Genomic DNA, 23,387 nt, shown 5'->3' with positions numbered 1-23,387 from the left:
ATATATGCCAGGCACAGTGCTGCTTATATATACAGGGAGGGGCAAAAGTAGATTTACAGTTGTTTGTATGGAAAATAAAGCAATAATTAATAAGTAACAATGTAAGAATAAACTCTATTTCATGTACTTAAAACAGTAAACCTACTTTTGCCTCACCCTGTAGATATTTTATAGAGGATTATACTATAGTTTATCATTTATACTTTTAGGGTAAATGATCAATTGGAAATACATTTTTATTGATTCTTCTGTCAATACCAGAGCAGTTTTAGAATATTCTATAGTAACAGTTTTATTCCAAAAAAAATTGCTCATGTGAATTGGAAATCTATTATGTGTATGGATTCTAGGGATGATTTTGGTCATTAAGGTTGACTCCTTCCTTCATTCACCATAAGTTTATTGAGTATCTACAGAATGCCACATAAGTAGAATGAATAGACAAAAATAAAATCAGCAGTAACTCCTGGACCCATGCAAATACAAGATACTATTTTTGTATTTTGTGAATACTGTAAAACATTACCTAATTGTACTCATATAACTGTCTGAAAGGAGGATAAAGATTAACTTGTGCATAGTTAGGAGCTTTTAATTTTCTTTATTTTTTTATTTTTCCTTGAATCCCTTTCTTTTTTTAAATTAAATTTATTGGGGTAACATTGGCAATTAAAATTATATAGGTTTATTTTATGATACATTTATATATTGCATTGTGTGTCTGCCACCCAAAGTAAAATCTTTCATCATCATATATTTGACTTCTTTTACCCTGGTATCTCCCACGCTGCTTCCCTCTGGTAACCACCATAGTTGGTTATCTGTGGTTGTCTGTGTCTATGGGTTTTTGTTTGTTTTCTTTTCTTTGTTAATTTGTTGCTTTCAGTTTTATATCTCACATATGAGTTAAATCATATGGTTCCTGCCTTTTTTTGTCTGAATTATTTCACTTAGCATGATATTCTCAAGATACATCCATGTTGTTGTGAATGGCAGTATTTTGTCTTCTCTAATGGCTGAGTAGTATTCCATTTATCTTCGCCTGACTCTGAGATCAGTCGCAGAGTCACACTGTTGTCTCTGTCTATGAGTTCTTTCATTTTTTTTGGCTCTATCCCAACCCTCCCCGCACAGAGCTGTCAGTCTGCTTTCGTATCTTTGAGTCTGTATCTGTTATGCTTGTTAGTTCACTGTGTTCATTAGATTCCACATATGAGTGAAATCATACAGTACTTTTCTTTCTATGACTGTCTTATTTCACATAGCATAATGTTTTCCAGCTCTATCCACGTTGTCACAAATGGTACACTTGTTTATGGCCAAGTAATATTTCAATGTGTAAATGTACCATAGCTGTTTTATCCATTCATCTGCTGATGGACATGGGCTATTTCCAAATCTTGGCTATTGTAAAAAAGGCTACAATGAATTAGGGGTGTATGTAGTCTTTTGAATCAGTGTTTTGTATTTTTTTCAGATAAATTCCCAGAAGTAGAATTGCTGGGTCATAAGAAATTCTTAGTTTTTTGAGGAAACCCGCACTGCTTTCCACAGTGGTTGTGCCAGACTGTATCCCCATTATTGATATATAAAAGTGCAACTGATTTCTGGGTATTTATTTTGTATCCTGTTACTTTACTGAATTCATTTTTCAGTTGTAGTAGATTTTTGGTGGAATTTTAGGGTTTTTTATATACAGATAGTACCATGTCATCTGCAAATGACAGTTTTACTCTTACTTTCTAATTCTGATGCCTTTTATTTCTTCTTGACTGATTGCTGTGGTGAGGACTTCTACTACTGGGTTGGATAAGAGTGGTAAAAGCAGACATCCCTGTCTTGTACCACTTCTTAGGGGAAATACTTAGGGGAAATGGACTTTTTGCCCATTGGCCATGGGGTTGTCATATGTGGCCTTTATTACATTGAGGTATGTTCCCCCCATATGCACTTTGCTGAGCATTTTCATTATAAATGGGTGCTTGATTTTATCAAATGCTTTTCTGCATATATTGGTATGTATATGTGGTTTTTATCCTTCATTTTGTTTGTGTGGTACATCACATTTATTTATTTGCGGATATTGTACCAACCTTGTATCCCTGGAATAAATTCCACTTGATCATGGTATGTGATATTTTTGATGTATTGCTGTATTCATTTTGCTAATATTTCACTGAGGATTTTATCATCTATGTTCATCAGGGATGTTAGCTTATAATTTTCATTCTTTGTATTGTCCTTATCTGGTTTTAGAATTAAGATTTTGCTGTCCTTGTAAAATGAGCTTGGGAGTCTCCTCCTCTTGAATTTTTTCGAGTACTTTGAGAGAAAGAGGTGTTAGAACTTCTCTGAATGTTTGGTAAAATTCACTTGTGAAGCCATTTGGTCTAAGGCTTTACATATGTTCCTTGGTTTCTTGTTGTTGTTGTTGTTGTCATTGTTGTTCTTCTTCCTCCTCCTCCTCCTTCATCTCCTCCATTCTTGTTCTTCTTCCTTTTCTTAGAGCAAGCTCTCTAACATTTGTCGTAATACTCTTTTAGTGGTAACAACCCCCGTTAGCTTTTTCTTGTCTTGGAAGCTCTTGATTTCTCCTTCAAGTTTAAATGTTAGCCTGGCCTGGATAAAGTAAACTTGGTTGTAGTTCCTTGCTTTTCATCACTTTGAATATTTCATACCAATCCCTCCTGGCCTAAAATGTTTCTTATGGCAGTCTTATGAGAGCTCCCCTTTAGGTAACTAACTGAATTTCTCTTGTGGCTTTAAGATCCTCTCTTTGTCTTTAAACTTTGCCATTTTAATGATATGACCTTGGTGTGGGCCTCTTTGGTTTCATCTTGTTTGGGACTCTGCATTTCCTGGAATTTTTCTGTCACCAGGTTAGGGAAGTTTTGGTCATTATATCTTCATAAAGTTCTATTATGTGGATATTGTTACACTTTATGTAGTCCCAAATATCCCTTAAACTTTGCTTATTTTTTAAAATTCTATTTTATTTTTCCTGCTCTGATTGGGTGTTTTTTTCCCTCCTTCCCTAACAAATCACTGATTGAATCCTCTGCTTCATCGAACCTACTGTTTATTCCTTCCAGTTTATTATTTATTTCAAATATTGCATTCTATATTTTTGGCTGTTCCTTTATTGTTTCTATGTCCTCTCTCATGCTGTTGAGCATCCTTATAATCATTTATTTTTACCTCTAGATGTGATAAATTGCTTGCCTCTGTTTCATTTAGCTCTTCTTCTACAGAATTCTCTTGTTCTTTTATTTGTGGTCTGTTTCTTTGTTTCCCCATTTCAGCTGTCTCTTTGTGTTTGTTTCAATGTATTATGTAGATCTGCAAAAACTCAGAAGCAGGCCTATATCAGATGCTGCCTATGAGTGGCCCTGGGCATCCTATTTGGAGCTATCATTGATCCAGTTTGTGGCTCCCTCTGCTGAGTTTGGGTGTATGTGGAAAGGACCTAGCTGCACAGCAAGGCTAGCTTTTATCAGCACCATCCCAGGGACGTGTTAGCAAATATCTCAAAACACCCAGTGATCCGCCTTTGCCTGCAGGCTGTCTGTTAGGCTTAGTCATTCAAAGAATTTCATGCTATACTTCTCAGCAGTGCTTAAACTCCACAGAGTGGGGCAAGACAGATTCCTGTGGGTGGGGCTAATGCTTCTTCCCAGGCTGATGCCTTGTCAAGGGGAGTGCTCTGCCTGAGAAAGATGGCCTCTGCTGAATGGGGACTGACTGTGCATAGGGATCCTGTTGTTGACCCTTCAGTTTTCTATCCAGAGCCACCAATCCCAGACTTTCCTCACATATCTCTTGTGTTCTCTCGCCTCCCTCTGCCAGAACCCAGGCTAAGTGGCTAGAAACATAGTGTTGTGCATTGGCCCTTTAAGAGGATGGCTTCATCTCTAGCTGTCTCTTCCTGTTAGACAGAAACTCTAATGCTTTTCACAGCCAATGTTATGTGGGAGCCTTTCCCTATTCTGGTGCTCTGGGCTGGGGAGACTGCCTTGTATTTTAGACCCCATGCTTATTGGGGAACTTCCCCCCCATCCCCTGCCCACCCCACAGCTGAGATATCCTCTGCTCCTGTGGGAGCCCAGCCAGCCCTCTTATGCCTTTGCACTCCCTTCTAGCCTGGACGTGGCTTCTTCTGTCAGTCCTTGGTTATAATGCTTTTCTCCAGCTAGTCTTCAGTTGGTTATTCAGCATGGTTTTTCTATAATTTAGTTGTATTTCCAGTTTGGTCCTGGAAGGATGTTAGTGTAGCTTCTACCTAATCAGCCACCATCTGGATCCTCCTCTATAATCTAAGTTACAAAATTTAAATGAAATGTTTTATCTCATTTGATAGAGTTGTGATCAGTTTTGTAGTTATTTCCTTTATTATTAAGAATGAAAGAGTAGATATTTTGTCTTTAGTTGTTTGGGTAAATTAATGAATTGATATAGAAATACAGTGGTGTTCAAGGCTTACTTCACTGGAAATAAGTGTTAAGTTATCCAGATAGCAATGGAGTATGTGAAGTACCATGTTGGGGAATGTGGATGGAGTTACCCTAATGCAGCATTTAACATCTATGGTTTTAAAAAAATTTTAATACTTAAATTTGGCTTTAAAAGATGGTTTTAAAAATGGCACTATGAAATTCTTTCAGATAGTTCTTGTAGTAACACTATTACATAGTTATTTAGTTAGGTTTCTGTCTTCCCCAATTGTATGTTTGCAAGTCAGGAACTTTCATTTCTTTCTCTAAATGTTGCTTTTGACAAGGACTGACAAATTTATTTTGGAATTTGGCATGCAATGAATGAAAGATAAACTCTTTTCTAAAACATAGCCAGGGAATTAAAAAATATATATAAAAATAGGTACAACAAGACAAAATGTATTAGTGAAAGAAAATAGCTTTTCTATATATAATACTATAATGAACCAAGATATATTATAATATTATATATAGGAAAATTACATTATATATAATAAACTTAGATTAAAGAAGATATACAAGGATAGAAGTAAAGGCTTAGGACCTCCTTAATTACTTTATCTAAGCTTCAAATTAACCACTGAACTTCTAAGCCATGGAAACACAATTAGCATTCTAATTTTAGATAAAGCTGTCAAAATAGATTCAGATCTGAAAGATGTTTCTTTAAGGTATATCATAAAGGAAGCATTGTGTAGCAGAGTAGGCACTATCTTTATTTATATCCATATAATAAATATAAGACTAAATTTTCTCTTCAAACCTAATTCATAATGACAAGATGTGATTAAGTAAAATCAATCACTTTGATTGGGTCTACATTTCCAATGTTGGAGAATTACCATAGGGCCATTCAAATTTAGCTGACTACATTGAACTGATACTCTAGTATATTTCATGTTGTTCTGAGTAAGACTTGAATAGAATTTAAATTAAAAACACACTAATGATCATTTTTTCTTATGTTTGCTATAAAATAAAGGTCTACCCAAATGTAACAATAGGTGTTTTTATTGAGCAACCAACCCCTTTTCTACCTCGATTTCTGGACACATTACTGACTCTGGATTACCCAAAAGAAGCACTTAAAGTATTTATTCATAACAAAGTAAGTATTTGATAAATGAACATTTTATGTAAATTTTTTTTAAAAAATTTTCTTTGGAACTATTTGTTAGCATCTATTTGTGTCTGAAAAAATCCATGGGGCTAAATTAAGTAGGGAATTTTTAGAGTAATTACTGCCCTGCCTTTTTTAGACTTAAGGATAAGAGTCTAGAAATTACTGTCATAATAATGGGATAAGCCTCATAAAACTGACAATTTTTGTAGATCAAAAATGGTTGAATATTAACCATTTCCTGTGGATCAACTTAATATATAATAAAGAGATGGTGGAGGGCCTTATATTCCTTTATGTTTGGGTTAGTTCTGGCACTTTCTTTTATAGAACCTGTCATTAATCATTTGCAGCCTATGTAATATCATAACATTAAAACTTGAAATATCTTCCAGGTAGAGTATTGTTTTAATTAATCACACACTTGCATGCTTTCCTTAAGGGATTTGATATTATTTCCTTCAAAAATATTTAGAGCCTCCCACACATGAATTCATCTCTTTCCTGTTAAAAGTTAGTATTTAACATCATCAAGAAAAACTCCATAGCTATGAAATATTTTCTCCCTCTGTCCTAGTACTTTTTCTTTACCATTATTCTTGTTTCTGAATGTACATGCCAGCTAATCATTTGCCTTTCCCAGAGAATGTTTTAAATTTATAGAAAACCAGCTAAAATAAGTTTAAAAGGGTGAATCATTGATTATTTGCTTGTAAAATGTGTTGTAGTGTACTTACATTAAAGTGTTTTGTTTTTTTATATATAGTATGTGGCAAAAGTAGGTTTATAGCTGTGAGTGTGGGAAACAGAATTTATTTTTGTTATTAATTATTGTATTATTTTCCATATGAACAACTGTAAGCCTACTTTTGCCCTACCCTGCACTGTCTTTTATTTATACTTTTCCTCCTTTCATAGAACCTAAAGCTCTTTGATGGCAGGAGTTTCTATGTTTTTTTAGTTAAAATTAACTCTGAGTAGCCTTTATGTGATAAGTATTAACAAGATATTAAAAGCTTTTTAAAATACTTAAAAAGACTTGATACATAAAAAGCTCTGAAATGCTCTAATGAGGGGGAGAGATAATCTTAATCAAAGTTGTGGTACAGTATAATGAAACTAATTTGATGACTTTATGTTGATAATTTTCCCATCAACAAAAGTTTGTTAAATACTGTTTTTGTAAAACCACAATTTTCTATATGATCATTATTTTTTTCTCTCTGGTGTCACAGATACAATGCCGGTATTTATTTTATAAAGTTATTATATATAACAGATTAATGTCTATTAGGTGTAATATACATTTTTTATGGATATTTTATAGCACATGTTTATCATTCTTAGGCCCTAGCCCTTTCTACAGCCTTCTTCCAACCTGCGGTGGGAAACACTTTGTAACACCCAGGATTTAAATATTTATGTAATCACTTGTCTAGGAGTAAATGTTAACATAATACTGAAGTATCTCCTCTTAAAAATATTAATATGTATGTATTTTAGATTCTATATGTGATATGTAGGTGATATTTAAATAAAACATGTTTAATTTGGTTATCATTTTGCCTGTAATTGAGTGATTATGTAAACTCAATTACATAATTAGAATTCACCACTTTGAATGTGAATCTCCGCCTACATATGGATACTTCAATCATCTTATTGTCTTATTTTCTCACTGATTTTCTATTTTTTAAATATTTTACAGGAAGTTTATCATGAGAAGGACATCAAGGTATTTTTTGATAAAGCTAAACATGAAATCAGTACTATAAAAATAGTAGGACCGGAAGAAAATCTAAGTCAAGCCGAAGCCAGAAATATGGGAATGTATGTTTTAATAAGTTTCAATTAAACAATTTCTACTAAAGAAACGTTAAAAAAAACCTCAAAAAAATTTGTACCCTAAACGTAAATGCCTTAGTTATATGTATGTACATGTGAGTTTGTACACATGTGTGAGCACCTTCTATTATTACACTTGTATCTGCATTTGTATATAAAGGGCATGAAAGTTATTTTCATTTTTCTTTTAATGGCTAAGAGTCCACGTATTTAATCAAGCTATTAATTGAACTTAGAATCAAGATTTAAAAAATACTCAGACAAATGTGTAGTATGACTAATGTATGGAGTGATTTAAATGCCCACTACTTGATGGTTGTGTGTGGTAAAAATGAGCTTTAGACTCAGGGGAAAAAAGGCTGTTTTTGCATTCTAGTTACCCACTGATCTAGAAAATACTATACCAGAAGAAATATTTTAGGTCCTTTGTTTAACCCTTTTAATACTTCAGAGGGATTACTAATAAAATTCTGGTAATAGTAAAAACAATCTTTTATTCAGTAAATGGTAATTGAATATTCCAGGCAGTGGGTTAGTAGCTCTGATGCAAGGGTGAGTAAGTCATGGCAACTTCTTGTTTTGTGCTGTGAAAGCTTAGGGCTCAGCATGATGGACACTGCTTGGTGTCAGGGGAAAGGAATACGTGGAAAACAGGTCTCAGGAAAACCAAACTGATGTCGTTACCATAACTTGTTTTTTGGAGAATGCTTGGGTCCACATTCAGTAGTTATTTTTTAAATTTTTTTAAACTATTTGTACAATTTTAACTACTTTACTGCCTGGTGTAATGGTCTGATAGTTAGAAACAAATGTGCTGTGGAGATACACACTGATAGTAGCTGAAGATGATAACTGGGAGCCAAGAAAGAAAGGATCTCAAATGCAGAAACCATGATACTGGGAAGATTTTCATGTATCACAGGTGGTTCATTCCCTGGTGTCCTGATAGAACACTGCAGAATCTACCAAGAAAAGCATACATTGTAGTCGTGTCCCCGGGATGAAGCAAGGGAGTAGCAACCTTAGAAAGAATCCCATGCAAATCAAGTTCAAAAAGTATTAATACCTAAAGAGGAATTTACCTGTACCTTCAAGATTCACTTGAATCTGAGCTGTTGGATATACAAAAATTTTGCAGTGTGTGTTTACGTGTGTGTACATGCGCATGTGCAAAAACATTTTGATTTTTTTGAAAAAAATGTTGATAAATACATTGGGTAAATTATTTTTCCCTTTTAAAGAGGATTTAATTCTAAATTATAAATCGTCATTCTGATGTATTGTTTTGTGTTCTAAAATATTTAATAGCTGAAAACATATTTCACCTGGCCTAAAATTTTTATTGTTGATCTACCTGTGAACATCTGTGTTGATAAACTGACCATTTTGAAATTCAAAACAGTTCTTACCCTTTTGGATATAGTCTTACTGTTTTGATTAGAACACTATATTAGAGAAACTTTAATTTACACATAAGCTTTATATTAACATTTTTCAACAGCAAACATTTATTTTTTTCTAATTCGTATTTCTTTTTCCATGTCAGGGATTTTTGCCGCCAGGATGACAGCTGTGATTATTACTTTAGTGTGGATGCAGATGTTGTTTTGACAAACCCAAGGACGTTAAAGATCTTGATTGAACAAAACAGGTACTGTATAAAGTTCAATGTCAATTTATTTTTAAAACAATGAATCATTTTCTTCCTCGGTGTCCACGCACTGTAATGACATCTGTGGGAGGAACAAATAGGAAGGGGAAGTTGAGGGAACTCACACTAAGTATTTTCTATACTTTATAAACTTTCAATTCTAATTTGTTTTCTTTTAAAGGAGTCAAATAGAAAATAACTTAATGAAAATTAGAAGTATTTATTATTACAATCACAAATGTGATGTTTATCAATTATATTTGCCTTATTTTTCTATTTAAAGATAGGTGAAATTATATCCAATAGAAGTAAAATTAGAAATTTTTAAATTTTCTGTAGATATTTTTAAAGTAGAATTTCATAAAACTTTTGACCTAAAAAATTATTACAGAGAGAGTTATAGTTCTTAGAAGTTGAAATTTCAGAGGTACAAATTATTTCACAGCCAGATCTGTGGTTTTATGTAATACTGAACAATTATCACTGGTCTATACCTGTTTTCATTTAACTCAATTGAAATGGGAAAAAGACACCATCTATAATACCAGCTTATAATGATAATAAGTCTTCACTAATTAATGCTGCTGCTACCACTAATAATAATATTATTAATACATGTACTAATAGTTCACATTTAATAAGTGCTTATTAAGTACCAGGTATTCTAAATATATTTATATATATTAACACAATTATTTCTGATGACAGAATAGTTAGCAGTGAAATATTACTGTTTTCATTTTTACTGAGTAAAATATGTGAGAAATTTATTATATTGTACTAACCCACCCTATATATAAATGATCTTTCAATTTGAGAGTTGTTATTACTTTAAAATCTAAGACTTCTCAATATTAATCTGTATATACAGCTCCACTATATAACTATATCTGTGTGTGTATATATATATTTATATATATGTGTGTATATATATAAATAATCCAAGGTAAGTATAAATTACAGGTAATTTTTCAAATCACATGTATAAGGTTTGAATTTCTGTGCAAAGAAAAGCATATGGAATAGGGTTGTAATTTGTAATTCTTAAAACATGTGGAATTCAGTAATATTTTTTTGAAATTGCCGTTATTTTATCTTAATTTGATTGAAATTCAATACTTGTAATATACATATACTTCTAATAATATTTAGATGTTTTTATTATATGACACATTAATTCTTGTAGTGAACTGTTAAGGGATTTGCATTCTACATTTAACGTATATCCCCCTTAAAATCAGTCCAATGATTTAAACCTTGTAAAATATAAAATTCCCTTCATAAGAGCCAGTAAAACTGGTTATTTCTCCAGTTTCATAAATTTCCATTAATTATTAAAGGATTAGGTTCACATGATATGCCCCTGCATTCAAACATGTAGTTTCTACAACTCACTCACATATATCAAGACTCTTGCAGATTCCATAGACTTGACTGAAGGCTAGAGGAGCAGGGGATGGGTCACATCTTAGGGCATAAGGTTTTCCAGCATTTCATCTAGTCCACTTTTTCCTCTGTTCCTCGTATCTCTGCTGTTTTCTGCCTTGCTCCAAATTTTACTCCTTCAGTTATTGAGTGCTCTTCATCACTCCCAGCTGTTATTATTGTAGTTCCATAATCAGACTCACTAGGCACACAGCATATGGATTTTGATTTTCAACATTTCTTTGCCCATCTATCTTTGGGAGGCAGCTGAGATTTTGATTTTTTTTTCTATTAAATATTTGATCTTGTCCATTGTTGACACTAAATTACCATCTCTTAAATAAACATAATATACAGATTCTAACTTGTTATCTATGTACTTTAAGCATAGTAGCAACCTATGTTAATATAAACACTTATATTAAATCAAAATATAAGTGTTTCTGGTTAACATTTCATTTAATAGGAACCAGGAAAAAATTAAACCAAAATCATTATTTTGCATGTTGTGTATCTTGTAGACTAAGTTTCACTTTTCTGTGGGTGAGAGAAAGGGCACACCTCGTCTTCACATGATTGGCATATTGTGGAGTAGAATAGTTCATCCATGAGCTTTCTCTTGGAGGGGTTTTGCGAGCTTTTCTTAAAAACAGTGAGATACAATTACCATGCACTGTATTTTAGAAGTTATTCTAGAGGAACTTTAGATTTTGTTATCTTATTTGGAAAATGTCAACACATTGTAAATTAGATTTTCTGAAGAAGAAATATATGTTTTGGATTTCTAACATGTGCTTTTCTCAAAGAGACTATTTCTTGGGAGGTAGAGCGCTATTGAACTTATCTTCTCTTTTGTCTTCTGAAATAATTAAAGGATCAGAAAAATGTTCCGTGTTGCCAGGGTTAACACAACCCATTTTCAAAGTTGTAAAAAATGGAAACAAACTTTAAAGTGAGGACCTAACTTTAGCAAAACTGGCTCATTTACAGATATTTTAACCCATCATCATTCCTTTCTTTATTCAACAGATATTTATTGGATACTTTAATGCACTAGGGATTATTATGTCTCTCTAATAACAATGAAAATATTTGATTTTATATAGTACAGTTTCTGAAATAATTAAGGTAATTTCACTTTTTGAAAATAAGTAAGGGTCTTTTAAAAGTCCTTTTTATACTTTCATTCACATTTGAGTTACTTTTGTAATCTTTTAAAGAAATATCATTGAAAATCAGCGGTGTACTTATTTAGGAAAAAGTATTGGGAAGAAATTTCTCTATTTTATTTTAGTTTTTTGGACTAATTGCAAGTATGTTAAATGAACTTTATTGTTTTATATTTCATGCTAAGTCCAGAACACATAATTGTGTGGTCATTAAAAAAAAATAGTTACCTGGATGTTTTTTTTCTTTCACTTCAGAAAAATCATTGCTCCTCTTGTAACTCGCCATGGAAAGCTGTGGTCCAACTTCTGGGGAGCACTTAGTCCTGATGGATACTATGCACGATCTGAAGATTATGTGGATATTGTTCAAGGGAATAGAGTGTAAGTTACTTAATTTAATCTTTAATGTGACATACCATAATCTAGAGATGAGGTCTTATTAATATTGCTGGATTTTTTTTCTATTTATCTTTTTTTCAATCTCACTTGAGGGTGTCTTTATTGATTTGAGGGTTGGGGGGAGAGACAGAGAGAGAGAGAGAGAGACATCAGTGTTGGGGGGGAAGAAATAACACTTTCTTGAGTCCCATACGTGCCCTGACCAAGGATCAGAACTATAACCTAAGTATGTGCCCTTTTGGTGCACAAGATGATGCTTCAACCAAGCCACCTGGCCAGGGCACCTTTTTTTATTTAATGGAAATTTGAAATCTGGGGATAACTCAGGCTCCTGAAATAATTGTATAAATGTGTATTTTACAAAAAATGTTTTTAAAATTCTAAATCTTCAAAGGAGCAAACTCACTGTTGTGGGAAATACTAAGACATAATATGTGGTTACCATGGGTAGCAATCTTATGATCAATTATTAGCATATTAATTATTCTTTATTTAAAAGTTTGTAAAGCCAATTTAGCTAATTTATTTAGTGGTCAGGATGAAGGTTGTTTTGATAGCTTTTAAAACTTATACATGAGCAAATAAAAACAATACTCTGCATCAAAATCTTCCAACATTTTCTATTGCAAAGCATTTTCTGTGTAAAATAGCTAATATTCTGCCTTAAAGATCAGTTTCCTCATCAATATCTGATTTCAATTTCCAGAATTAGAAAAGAAATACTTCAGGAGAATTTTAGGCTGTATTAAGTGGTGTGCTGGTAAATGTCTAACATCTAGTTCTTGGGGTTGGAGGGTGTCCTGATTTGCAATGTTTGCCAGTTTCCATGGTGTAAATACTTCTACCATGACTGATTTCAAGCTTTTCATGTAATGCCACAGAGCATAGACTTGGGAAGTAAAGTTACATGTCAGCTCTGGGGAGCCAGTGTAAACTAGCTCTAGCAAACCACTTGTATGTCATTATTTTTTTCTATCAAACTGTTTAATCTTAAATTGAAACACCTTCGGTGCAACAGAATATTATACTTTGACTAACAACTAAGTGAGGCGGGTGACAGCCAAAATTCCAAACAGATATCAACTATAAAATAAAGTTAATTTAGGGAGGTAGTGATTTATCTCATAAAAATGTAATATATACCAAATAATCTCATGTATTATATGTATGTGTGTAGATATGTCAAATATCATTAAATGTGTTTGCATTTCCATGTCATTTGCTTCAATAATTTATATAAAATTTAAAACATACAAGGCACTTATTTTTAAAACAAAAATAAAGCTTTAAATATTTTGTATTTGCGGTATATTGGGATGTCTTCTCTTTGCTTTCAGAGGGATATGGAATGTCCCATACATGGCTAATGTATACTTAATTAAAGGAAAGACTCTTCGAGCAGAAATGAATGAAAGGAACTATTTTGTTCGTGATAGACTGGATCCTGACATGGCTCTTTGCCGAAATGCTAGAGAAATGGTAAGAATACGATGATGGCTTGCCTGGTGTTGTCAGAAAATTGCTTGCTTTCCCAGTTGATGTGCCATTGTCTTTTGATGTTCCTTTTCTTTCTAATTTGTAAATACTAGCCAATTTTTTTGGTTCTGTGTTGAAAATTAGGAACAATTATGGAAAATAATCAGTGAATATCTACCTATGAAACATTTGAAAAATTATGTTGGTGATTACACTAACTCATAAGCCACAGTGAGATTCAACAATAATTGTTACAGATCAGCTTTTCATTTTAGAAAATTCATCTTTAATTCCATTTGAAATTCTGTATTGAAAACTTGACCTAATTGAAACTACTCAGGTAGAGCCTGGGTGAAATAATCATTTACACAGTTAAGACCATACTTTTACTCTGAAAATCAAAGTCTATACTTTATCATCAATATCTCCACACTCCTTACTCCTAAACTGGGAGAAGGATTGAGGTATGTAAATACATTTTGTCTATCCAAAAAAGTAATGAGATATTGCCATTCTACTTTCATTACATAACTTAAATAACCGTGGAAAATAATTTGTTTTTCAAAATGTATAAATATCTTTTGAAATGTACTTATATAATTTTCTGTTTTAAAAAGGATTGGATTATTGTATTCAAGTTGGTATAAACAAATGTAATTTTGGGAAAATCAGAAAAGTTGGCAAGTATTTTTTTATTAGTTTAATAAGGCATGTGTTTGAATATGTTCGTTTCTCCTACAAATCTGTGTGCATTGTTATATTGAATATCCTCAGTCCCTGTAATTGTAATTTGTGCTCATGTTTGGCTGATTTGACTCAACAGCGCATCCTGGAATGGCCTCTCTTACACATTTTTTCTCATTTTTTTTCTTTGTCTTGACTTTGTGTCTAATGGAAATTCTACGGAATGAGCTTGGATTTATGTTTCATCAAAAAAAAAAAAAGGGCTGGAGTGGTTTCTTTGTGTGCTCTATAAGCTTTGCTTGTTCTGCATGTTTTCTATGAAGGAGATTTCAGAATGTCAGCTTTTCATCAACGGTTGCTATTTTATTTACCTGAGAATACCTGGGAGAGTGGGTGTGCAGGTCAACTTACCCAATGCTTCTCTTCATTTTAGACTTTACAAAGGGAAAAAGACTCCCCTACTCCGGAAACATTCCAAATGCTCAGCCCCCCAAAGGTGTTATTTTTATTTATTTTTATTTGTTTTTGTTTATTTAATTAATATAAGATATAGTATATTGGCTAACAGTAAAGTTTTTTTTAAAGAGTTTTCTTTCTATTTAGCTTGGTAAACTTTTGGTATTCATTGGTTCTGAATCTGTGTGTGTGCTTGTAAGCTTTGTGTATTGGGGGTGGGCATTGTGTGATGTTTAGCTCTCAGTTCCTTGTGCTTTACATTTTACAGTTAACAGATGAGAAAATGAAACCTAAATAAATCCCTTTCAGGTTTTTGCTTTATTTAAAGGAGAGAAGAGGTAGGAGTATGCAAAAAGTACATCTTGATAAAAATGAGATTTGGGCATTCTTCATGATTTTTTTTTTTACTATTAATAACTAACCTTTTCATTATTAAAACAGGTACCAAATGAGACAACCATATATTAGTGGTGTTGCCACATTTATTTGGTTTGGGACAGGGATATAAGACTAATTTTCTTTAGCTGCTTTCTAATGTACGAGTAATATCTGTTTGGTTTTTAAACATTAGGAAAATAAAAGAATAAAATAGACTGATGAAATAATATTGACATTTGAATTCTTGTTTAAAAATGTGATGTCTTCTTTGAAAGGGAAAGAAGCCAAAAGAGATACAATGCATTGAACTTTGGTGTTTAAAAGATACTTCTGCTTTCAAACAGGATTTTTTTTCCCCGATGGCTACATCTAGGATCAATGAGAAAGGGACACAAACAGTCCATTCTGCCTCTTCTATTTTTCAGTTGAGTGTCAGTGCTAGCAATTAGTTTGTGTGGTGGCTGACTTCATAATGAATGGAAATTTTATTTCTCTCATTTTCAATCATGCATGTTTTATAAAAATGCATGTTCATGAATGAATATATAAAAGTTAAAATTAATGTATTTTTCTATGGTTAAGTGTATTTTTTGTACTTTATTTTATGATTGTTAATACTCTTATTCTTTGACATATAGGGTGTATTTATGTACATTTCTAATAGACATGAATTTGGAAGACTATTATCAACTGCTAATTACAATACTTCCCATTATAACAATGACCTTTGGCAGATTTTTGAAAATCCTGTGGTAGGTATTTCATAGTCAACTTTATTAATTACTTGTTTTCCTGTAACTATAAATGGATGAAAATAAATTGGGTTAATTATATGAAAATATGGTAAGAGGCTTTAAAAGTTTTTTAAATTATATATTTTTTAAAAAGTTATAATTAATTATATTTTATGTCCTTTAGATCAAAACCTGAGAACTCTTTTTTATTAAGACATATATTAGCTTTGGGGAAGGGAATTAGCAGTTTTTATAATTTCTCCCAGTATTTCTACTTATGTATTGGAAAGCACCATCAAATTTTTAATCATAATTTTAGAAGAAATGTTTACAGTAGCTGACAGATGATAATATTTTGATTTTCAAGAAGAAAACTCAAGTTAATTTAGGAAAATACATTTTATTTTATCATCTTGTCTATTTATTTAATAACAATTTTGTGAATGCGTACCAAAGATAGGCAGAAAAAATTACAAAGTGGGTTCATTATACAAATAAAGCCTTAAGTTGAGGAAACTATTTCGTTTTAAAGCCAAAAATGATTTCTTTACTGAAAGTTATGAATCATAGAGAAATTAACTTTTTTTTCCTTTGTCTTAACGGGGCCTGTTTTCTTTAATGAAGTCAGCACATTTATTCAAGGAAAAGTACTCTCTTCAATAATCATCTCTGTAATACTACTATTTATGGTTTTCTCTTGCTAATAATAGAAGTTTTAAATTACAAAGACTCAATCCATCATATCAGAATTCTGTTTATTTTGTAGGAATAATTGACATCTGCAAACAGTATATTTAATGGTCTCTGAAGTTGAATAGGAAAAGAGTATCTTTTGACATTTTTGTATTTTAAAAGTACTTTCAGGACATTTTAGCTGCATATCTTGCACAGGAATAGACTTGAGAAGAGGCTTTTTAAAATGGTGAGGGTGGAATTACATATTTTACTTTAGCACTGAATATCTTGTTATTTTGAGAAAGAGAATTATTTGACTTCTTGGGTAATGTTAGCTTTCTAGAAAAATATTCCAAATTATATCCTGAATTGTAGATGCTTGTATAAAAATTCAAATCTTTGGAGAGTATGCAATGATAATATCACAAATAAGTTTGGGACTTTTTCTTTCTATAGCTTTACTTCATTTTTTTGGAAATTAGCTTTATGGATATACTTTGTGGGTGATATATATAGCAAAATATTTAATGATTTTTCCATTATCAGAATTTCTAAGAAATTAGTAAGGTCACAGTTTGTTCAATTTGAGAGGTGGCCTAAAATGAAAAATTAATGTAAAATTTTAGCGGCTTTTTTTTTCACTTTAAAAATCAATGATTCGTAAGAAAGAATATAGAAAGATTCTGAAATGTTATAAATTATTATTTACTTCTAATTTTTCCCCATATTTTGAAATCAGAAAACTAATCAATATTAGAGGGAATAATGAGATAATATAGTAATTTGATCCTTATAATTATGTACTGTAAATAAAATTATTAAAGAATTTGAAAGTAGCTTTGTTTCTCTGTATCAAAAATATCTGAGCTACATAGAAGAAGAGATAGGCAACACTAAGAATGGCATATAAATGATCTGGACTCCTCTGAAATCTAGCCTCAAATGGTATATTTGAAACAAACATTTTGGGAACATATTTTGATTGGAATTATTTTACATCTATACCTCAGTTCTTCCTTGTTGGCTTCCTATGTTTGTACTGTGTAAAGAGAAAATTAAGAATTTTGTTAGACTGTCTCAATGCATTTAAGAAGAGATCTTTTTGGATAAGAAATCACTTAATATTTTAATATATACCCTTTAAATAATTGGGTTTTTAAATGAAACACTTGGCCCAGGAAAAAGCTAATATTTAGCTAATATTGACAAGAATTGAGATATTTCAGTGTGTGGTTTATATGTCAGGGTTTAGCTAAACGGAAGAATCAGGTTCATTAGTTAGCATGAAGAAGATCTATTTTTTAATATATGGTCCTATTCCTTAATTTTAGTAACTAAAAGAAGTGAAGTGTTAGCAACCTGATGATCATTCTTTGATAAATATTAAAAACTGAAATGAAGGAAGAAGTTTTAAATACATTTTAAAAATTGAAATTATTTTAGAGGAATTCACTATAAAAGTATAAGACTGAAGTTGATTAATGTGTTAACATTTACTAATATTTATTGATTTTGTTATTCATTTTTAAACTCACATTTATCTATTCTGTATATATGCATATGATAGAGCATATAAATATAATCACTATAGATTACTCAAGTTTTAAAATCCTAAGGTAGAAAACTTCATAAATAAAAGTTTTATGTTTCATAGAAAGATATGATCATACACAGAATCAGGCAAATATTAAAAAACATAAGCTGTGGTTTCAGAGAATTTTTATTTTGTCCAAAACAAACAGTCATTTATAAGTCATTTGAGCAATTTCTAAAATGCATATACTTTATATTTTTATTAAAGTATTTATAAAACTATTTGCTTTAATTTGTGTATTTTTTTTTATAGGACTGGAAGGAAAAGTATATAAACCGTGATTATTCAAAGATTTTCACTGAAAATATAGTTGAACAGGTTCGTACTAATAATTACTACGAGCCCTGACCGGTGAGGCTTATTTGGTTGAGTGTCACCCAGCAAAGCTGTTTTGATTCCCTGTCAAGGCACATTCCCAGGTTGTGGGTTTGGTCTCAGTTGGGGCGCATACAAGACACAACTCATTGATGTTTCTTTCTCTTTCTTTCTTCCTCCCTTCCCCTCTCTCTAAAAATAAAAAATGAATAAAAAATAATTATTAAGATGTACAGAGGATTTTTGCTATGTACTTTCCAGGAAGGCAAATTATTACTGTAATGTTGCTTTAGTGGAAGATGTTGTGAAATTGGAGAAATTATCCTAATTTAAGTAAAATTCATATGGCTTAATTTCCAATTTTATAGCCTGAAGGGTCCTATAGCTATAAAAATGTAGAATGTGGAAATGAACAAAAAATTTAAGATCATGGATTTTTTAAGGTGTGCTCCCAACGTCTTGGCTTTCTTAAACCACTAAAAATAAGGAGCCATTGGCAGATCTCTTTCAGTGAAAGTTTATCTTTGAAAGAAATTGGGCTCTAAGACTTTTCTCAGAGACGTTTTTTACAAAATGAACTCTGTTTTAGATTAGTATCCCAAACTATTGCTAATACCTTATATCAGAATGTAAGGCATCTTTGATTCTGCAATATCTCATTATGTGTACTGGGAGAAAGAAAAAAAAATACTGCCAATTAAACTATGGCACAGGGTTTTCTAGTCATTTAGATTTTTTTTTTAATTTTATACATGTTGAAAGACTTATTTTAGTCTTATTAAGGCATAGATGTTACGTGTTCTAATGTACTGTATATGCTATAACTTTTTGTTTCTGTTGCAAATTATAGTGTAAATCATGTAAAAAGACACTTTCAAGGGCAACTCAGTTCAGCAAATGAAACACAGCTAAATCCATGTATGCATATGCACACACAGACACACAACACGTACACACAAGGTGAGGACAGAATGAATGTTTGACCAAGCATTGTGGCATGAAAACTACATCAATGGCTGCTTGGCTATGACTTTAAGACGCATGTTGATTTCACTGATGTGAAAATGTAAAAGAAGTCTCAGAAAGTGTTAAAAAAAAACAACCCAAACTAGTATTGTTTGTAATACCATTGTAATGCCAATAATGTGGGACAAGCTTCTTAAAAAGGACCTCTACGTGAGATAAATATTGACTATTCTGTCCCAGTACTTTTGAAATGCTAGTTATTAGTTAAAAGACACAAAATGTTATTCTCTCAATGGTGATGCCATGTTTTATAGCCTTGTCCAGATGTCTTTTGGTTTCCAATATTTTCTGAAAAAGCCTGTGATGAGTTGGTGGAAGAAATGGAACATTATGGCCAGTGGTCTGGAGGGAAGCATCACGTAAGTTGTAATTTCACCCAGAAAACTACACTGTGTTTGGGGGGTGGGAGGAGGGGTACATATGTAGAGAACTCAGAGTGGAGTACAGCTCTGAGTAGACAGAAATGAATGGGCTAGCCAAGACTGTCCAGGAAGCTGTTTTTAAGTGTAATCCTGCCATTAAGTAATTAGTGTTTAACATTTCATCTGTCTGGAGCCCTGTTTCTCATTTACGCATGTAATTACACTGGATGATCCCTAAAGGTCAGTGTGCCCAGGGTGGAGACGGTAAGGTAATGTTTGTCTTTACTCTGTGATGTCCTTCAAGATAACCTTTTGTTCTAAATACTAAGTTTTTCTGGTTGATTGTCTAAGCTTTTTTTTTTTTGTACAAAACATAAAAATGGGGAACCTTTTTGAATACCTTTAGTATAATTCAGTTTTGCATTTACATTCAGTGTCAAAGACTTGGTAGGGAGCGGCTCAGTGTTTTTCTTTTCCTCTGAGAACCTGCACTGCCATCTCCTTAACAATACCAAGAAATTTAAGTGGAAACTCAAACATTACGGCCTGTGCTTAATTATATATTTCAGCGAGTTAACTGACCAGGGAGACAGGAGTTCAAAGAATGATGAAGAACTTGAAGTTAGCAGGTTGAAGGCAGAATAATGAGATCCTATCATGGAGGAACTTTGGGTTCCAAAAAGTAGACGTGTGGAACAGAGCCCGAAAGCTTGTTTTGGTGGTTGGTAATACAGAGGATCTCTGCTCACCAAGCAGCTAAAACTGCCTAAAGGGTATCTGTAAAAAGCTCATATCTGGGGGATTAGGAGGATTTTGGAAATTAATTTTATCTACTTTATAGTCAAATCTCACATACACATTTGAAAAAAATAATAAATTGAATAAATGGAGCCACTTTAAAATGGAGTTGGAGCTGCTGTCCCAGAGCCTTGCACATCTTATTCCTCAAATCTTTAGCATGTTGAAACACGGCCAAAGGACCTTGGATTTGACCTAAGGGCAGCATTGTATCCCAAACAACTGTGTGCAAAGGTAACAAGAAAGAAGACACTATGACTACCTGGAGTGAAAATTTAAAACATTGTTGAGCATTAGAAACACTGTGCTAGCTTATCCTTACCTACAGAAATGCCTTCCTTCTATTGATGTAATTGTTCCCCTTCCCTTTTTCATAAATACCCCTTGCCTTTGCCTCCTAATCTGAACACTCTGGGTTTCTGCCTGAATCAGTGTTTTCTGAATAGCTATTCTTTTGGATCTCAAATAAACACTCATTGCCTCTTATTTTGGCCTTTTAATTTTGGGTTAACACATTAAATAAATAGGAAAGGAGTCTACTGACTGCAATATTTTGCCTCATTGATATATTTGCAAAGCCATGTTATGTAAGTTTTTTTTTTTAATAGTTTTATAGTTCACGCAGGTGGCGTACCATAATTATATTGTTTATTTTTTTGTTCATAATGGTCTTGGGGCTGAAAATTCCAAGACAGTATAAATGTGGATTGCTTGTGGACCACACTTTCTGATGTCATTAATGCTTTCTCTAGGATAGCCGTATATCTGGTGGTTATGAAAATGTCCCAACTGATGATATCCACATGAAACAAATTGATCTGGAGAATGTATGGCTTCATTTTATCCGGGAGTTTATTGCACCAGTTACACTGAAAGTCTTTGCAGGCTATTATACGAAGGTAGTTATTCTCCTGTTTTTCCTGTCCACCTCCTACTAGTTTTTACACAAATATGCAATTTTGTGTTTTTATTAATACAAATCCATTTGTTTCCCTTGCCTTTTAGGGGTTTGCATTATTGAATTTTGTGGTAAAATACTCCCCAGATAGACAGCGTTCTCTTCGTCCTCATCATGATGCTTCTACGTTTACCATCAACATTGCACTCAATAACGTGGGAGAAGATTTTCAGGTAATTATGGGTTTTATTTTTTCTGTTTCTCAAATATGTCATTACAAAAAGCCTTTACTTTAAAAAAAAAAAGATTCTGCTTTATGGCATAATTTGAATTTTGCTACTGATAAAAAAATTAAACATAATAGGTTAATACATTTATTTGTTCTGTCTCTTTTAGGGAGGTGGATGCAAATTTCTAAGGTACAATTGCTCTATTGAATCACCCAGAAAGGGATGGAGCTTCATGCATCCAGGGAGACTCACGCATCTACATGAAGGACTTCCTGTTAAAAACGGAACGAGATACATCGCAGTGTCATTTATCGACCCCTAAGTTATTCACTCCCATTTGAATGAATCATTGTTTCTTTTGGAACTGATAACTGGCATGAACATGTCTGAAGTTGTGCTTGAGAAGATGAGAAGAATATTTAAGTAACTTCAACAGAACAACTTCTCTTTGGGCCAAACATTTGAAAAACTTTATAAATTTTTTTTGGATATATCCTAATGTCTGCTCTGAGCCTTAAAACACAGATTGAAGAAGAAAGAAAAAGTTAAAGTGGATATTTATTTCTTTGCGTTATCGTGTCTGAGAATAGTGACAATTTCCTGAATTTTTGTTTAAGCTGATAAAATATTCAGGTACAAATGTACAAGTGACAAATGAGACTAATGATATTTTCATATTTAACAAAGCCTGGGAGGAATTTTATTTATCAACATTTAGATAAAATGAAAATTGGCAATTTTTGAAATGTTGGAAAACTGGAATTCTGACTGAATTTGTGTGCAATTAATGTGTAAGTACTTTTTTGACCTCCTTTGTAGGTATGTTTTACGGTAGTTCCTGATGGAATACGAAGAACAGTGTTATACAATGTTTTTCCTTAAGAACTTAGTGCAAAATACAATGACTTGCATATCCAGTTGAAAACATTTTTGTTTAGATTGTTAAGACAGATTTTTTTACATCTGTATTAGAAATAAAGCCCTATGTTCATTCCTTCAGATGAATTTTCCAAGGTAGATTATATTAAGTGGATATTAGATTTAGAAAAGCTTTCAAACCTTTCCATTCCTTAAGTATCATTAAGTGTCCTTAAGTCAAAGAAGGTGTTTGTTTTTAATTCTAGAAAGTTATAAGGATTAATTTTTCTTTGAGATGAGTAGCAGCATTTTATGATTAAAATTTTTTTTTTAAGTACTTGAATTTTATATCAGGAAAATAAGTTGGTGAGCCTCTCTTCCCTTTTTCCCTTTGCCTCACTCCTGATTCTCTTCTTTAGGGAGGGTTATTCACTTTTTTTTGGTCTTCCCAGTTAGTCTCCATTTTATCCTTCTTGCTCTTTGTATTAGCTTTTTTAAATCCCACTTTGAAATAATTTCCCTATACAAAAAAATTTGTGCCTTGATTTTCACCATTTCTCTCAGTGAGGTTTAAATATCTTTATTGTAGCTACTGTTTTTAATTTATAGGTTAAACTTGAAAAAAGTTCAAAGTCATGGTGCCAAAATTCATATTTCTAACACCATGTGTTAGAAAATTATGAAAAATAAAATAATTTAAAGTAAGTTTTTGTTGTTCTCTTTATTATTGGTGATTTATCTTAAAAAGAGACTTAGCCCTAACCAGGTGGCTCATTGGTTGGAATATTTTCCCACACAACA

At 32.3% G+C, this 23,387-nt stretch overlaps 1 protein-coding gene across 2 annotated transcripts in view; it reads left to right on the top strand.

Moving 5' to 3' along the window:
- PLOD2 (procollagen-lysine,2-oxoglutarate 5-dioxygenase 2) overlaps window positions 1-23,169 on the top strand; it is a 90,749-nt gene extending 67,580 nt beyond the window's left edge. The window contains exons 9-20 of one of the 2 annotated variants that reach the window (XM_054585164.1): window positions 5,476-5,601; window positions 7,322-7,443; window positions 9,005-9,109; window positions 11,959-12,084; window positions 13,440-13,581; window positions 14,696-14,758; window positions 15,735-15,848; window positions 18,352-18,417; window positions 19,695-19,799; window positions 21,353-21,499; window positions 21,606-21,731; window positions 21,895-23,169. In XM_054585164.1, the coding sequence (XP_054441139.1) occupies window positions 5,476-5,601; window positions 7,322-7,443; window positions 9,005-9,109; window positions 11,959-12,084; window positions 13,440-13,581; window positions 14,696-14,758; window positions 15,735-15,848; window positions 18,352-18,417; window positions 19,695-19,799; window positions 21,353-21,499; window positions 21,606-21,731; window positions 21,895-22,050 (1,398 nt within the window). In that variant the 3' untranslated portion in view covers window positions 22,051-23,169. The remainder of the gene's footprint in view (window positions 1-5,475; window positions 5,602-7,321; window positions 7,444-9,004; window positions 9,110-11,958; window positions 12,085-13,439; window positions 13,582-14,695; window positions 14,759-15,734; window positions 15,849-18,351; window positions 18,418-19,694; window positions 19,800-21,352; window positions 21,500-21,605; window positions 21,732-21,894) is intronic. The other variant, XM_054585165.1, reaches the window with a different exon arrangement.
- The last annotated feature ends 218 nt before the right edge of the window (window positions 23,170-23,387 follow it).

The sequence above is a fragment of the Pteronotus mesoamericanus genome, unplaced genomic scaffold, assembly GCF_021234165.1.
Source record: "Pteronotus mesoamericanus isolate MK-2021 breed Mesoamerican mustached bat unplaced genomic scaffold, CSHL_Meso_final contig_82, whole genome shotgun sequence".
NCBI classification, from domain to species: domain Eukaryota; kingdom Metazoa; phylum Chordata; class Mammalia; order Chiroptera; family Mormoopidae; genus Pteronotus; species Pteronotus mesoamericanus.
Note: the sequence above shows the minus strand (reverse complement) of the source record. Positions and strands in the feature narration are given on the sequence as shown.